The sequence below is a fragment of the Hipposideros armiger genome, unplaced genomic scaffold (genome assembly GCF_001890085.2).
Source record: "Hipposideros armiger isolate ML-2016 unplaced genomic scaffold, ASM189008v1 scaffold_23, whole genome shotgun sequence".
Taxonomy (NCBI): Eukaryota; Metazoa; Chordata; class Mammalia; order Chiroptera; family Hipposideridae; genus Hipposideros; species Hipposideros armiger.
In genome coordinates this window covers 5,001,833-5,004,910 of record NW_017731373.1, presented here as the reverse complement: position 1 = coordinate 5,004,910, position 3,078 = coordinate 5,001,833, and the positions used below count along the sequence as shown (strand labels likewise).

At 47.2% G+C, this 3,078-nt stretch overlaps 1 protein-coding gene across 1 annotated transcript in view; it reads right to left on the bottom strand.

Moving 5' to 3' along the window:
• The window catches only part of LOC109379198 (aldehyde oxidase 2-like), a 110,991-nt gene that overhangs the window by 37,423 nt on the left and 70,490 nt on the right, over positions 1–3,078 (bottom strand). Inside the window, exon 21 of the mRNA XM_019635608.1 lies at positions 1,031–1,258. Coding sequence (XP_019491153.1) covers positions 1,031–1,258 — 228 coding nt within the window. The remainder of the gene's footprint in view (positions 1–1,030; positions 1,259–3,078) is intronic.

Here is a 3,078-nt window from a genome sequence, read left to right as displayed (position 1 = left end):
TTCCTGCTCTTGGTGGACAATCATGGGGTGGCAATAACCTTTCCAAGTTTTCTGAACAGCTTTCCTGTAGATGATGCATTGGGATTGCTGGGAAGGTGCATTTGTACCAGTCCTTATGCCATCGTCTCTCTGCTGCCCTTCTTCCGCCCTTCTGGGTAAAGCCTCTGAATGACTTGCCTCTTCCTTTAGCAAATCTAACTGGGAGGATTTGGGGGCCTCCCCACCCCTATTCCTCCATTAGAATTCATGCAGATTCCTGGGAGAGGTGGCTTGAAACAGCCAGCTGGTCAGGACAAAATGAAATGACTTCTCTGCCTAAGACTTAGGGTGCACCAAAGAGTGTTGTGGGGTATGAGGCAAAGACTAGGAGAAGCCCCATTCCTCCCCAAGCCATGAGACCCTTGAGCTCAGAAAGCACAGCCCCACAGGCCTCGTGGGCTCCTGTTCCCTTTCTGCCTAGGGCAGGTGTCAGCGAACTGCAGCTCGCGAGCCACCTGTGGCTCTTGGGGTACGTTCAGTCTCAAAAGTTTGCCGATCTCTGGAAGAGCCAATCCTGTCCCTCACAACAATTTAAAAATTATTTGAGAGCAAATGCAATCACCATTATGTGAATAATATCCTTTAAAGATTTTATAAATGAAATTATGATAGTTTTATTTTCATTTTCAATTTTACTTCAGAGCCACATGTACGTACCCAAAGAGTCGCATGTGGCTCACGAGCCGCAGTTTGCTGACCCCTGGTGGCTCTTCCATCTCAAAAGTTTGCCAACCCCTGGACTGGGGGATTCGGTATGTGTGTGTGTGTGGGTGTCAACCCTCCATCTTGCTTGTTAGCTGTGGCAAGTCTCATGTTTGCTGATGCTGTTTTCTGCCCTTGAGTCATTTTTCTGCTATACTGTGATGAAAGTGCTTGCAGATGGGGGGCTGCTTGGGAGAGTTCTGTACATTGGGGGGTGGGGGGAACCAGTGCCCTGGGAAATGTGACACTCTCCCAAAGTCAAGGTTATTTACCACATATAGGATCTTACCTGATGATAGCTTGTTGCAGCAAAGCCGACTGAAAACTTCATGGGGATAATAGCAATGCCTTTCTTCTTCCAATAATTCTTCTTATTAAACTCTTCCACTTGCATTCTTCTGCTATGAAAGGAAGATTTGTCCAGACATTCGTTCCAACATCTTATCAGGGTCTCAGGGCTGAATGCTTGTTTGTAGATGGTTTTATCAAAAGTTTTGTACATGTTTTTTTCCCTAATCTGAAATGGGTGGAAAATTGAGTCAATAGTTATGGTAAGACAGAAACCGACTGCAAAATTGAGACTTGATAAACCTCCCCATTAAAGTACAAACTCTAGTGGGGAGAAGGCAGGTTCTTTCTTCTTTTTCTTTTAACAGTGTGTGCTTTTGCAAAAATAATGGAGGTTCTTTCTCATCTCTTCTTCAAAACACCAATCAGGGCCTCTCCCTCCTAGAAGTGGAGGGTAGTGGTAGTGACCAGTCCCTGGGGGCAAGTAGAATAGAAGAGCCTTGGAAGGCANTCTCTCTTCTCCTTCTGGTACCCCTATGATGTGAATGTTGGTATGCTTGATGCTGTTCCAGAGGCCCCTTAAACTTTCATTCTTTTTATGCTTTTTTTTTGCTGTTCTGTTTGGGTGTTTTCTGCTACCTTATCTTCTAAATTGCTGATTCAATCAACAGTTGATTCTCTGTAATGTATTCATCATTTCAGTTATTATAGTCTTTATTTCTGACTGGCTCTTTTTTGTGTTTTCTAGCTCTATTTTTATGCTTCCTATCTCTTTGTTGCAGATCTCACTGAAATCATCGAGCATCCTTATAACCAGTGTTTTGAACTCTTTATCTGGTGGGTTGCTTGTCTCCATTTTGTTTAGTTGTTTTTCTGAAGCTTTGTTCTATTCTTTTATTTGGGACATGTTCCTTTGTCTCCCCATTTTGGCTGCCTCCCTGTGTTTATTTCTATATAGTAGGTAGGGCTGCTATGTGTCCCAGTCTTGGTAGAGTGGCTTTATGTAGTAGGTGTGCTGTGGGGTCCAGTGGTGCAGTCTCCCTGGTTACTAGAGCTGGGTGCTCCAGGTGTGTCATTTGTGTGGGTTGTGTGTGTGCTCCTGTTATAGTTTAGCCTTGGTTGCTGTTTGCACATCAGTGGGAGGGATTGATACTCAGGCTCATTGGCTGTGAGGACTGGCCATGACTATAGTGAAGGAGCTGTGGTAGAGGGGCTGACCCTATGGAGCAGGATTCTCTTTAGCAGGGCTCTGGTACCTGATCGGCCCAGTGTGCCCTTTGAGTATGTTATCCTTGGAGGTGCTTGGGTGATGCTCCAGCTTGATTTGAGGGTGGCCATTGGGTGTCCAGCCCCAGGGCTACCTGGGAGGGGACCCACTGCAGACCAAATTCAGCTGCATTGTGTGCCCTGCCAGGGGCCACCTGGCATGAGCCACAAAGCAATCTGCAGATGGCCACCACCCATGTTGTGCTTGGAGGTGCCTGAAAGGACAAGCTGCAAACCAAAGCTGGCTACCTCTAGTGCCAGGCTTTGGGATACTCAGCCCGAGGTATGAGACATGCTGAAGCCAGATGCTGCTTGTTTGGGTTTTGTGAACCTTTGTGAATCCTTTGGAAAAACTGCAGCATGAGCCAAGGCTGGCAGTTTGCATAAAAAAGCCACTGGAAGTGGCTTGGGTATGCCTGAAAGTTTGGTGGGGTGTGGTCTCAGAATCACCAGGGCCAGGTGAATGAACAGCCTTAGCCAGGTTGATGGAGACTCAGATATGGCATCCACCTGCATCTGCACGCAGAGATGGGGGAGGGCTCAACAACAAAAAAATGGCTCCTGCCAGCTCCTCCGTCCAGGAAAAAGCTGCGCCTCCAACTTTCACCCTGAAGTCTGACAACTCAGTTCCTCTCTGTATGTCCCATTAGCCTTTTGAGCTGCTGCCCCAGCGCTGGAGTTCAGAGTGAGTGAGTGTGTCAGTGAGTAAGTCTGTGTGTGGGTTCTCCAAGAGGAGTGCCTGGGAGTGCAGCTGCCCTCTGGCTCACTCAGCCATAATCTCTG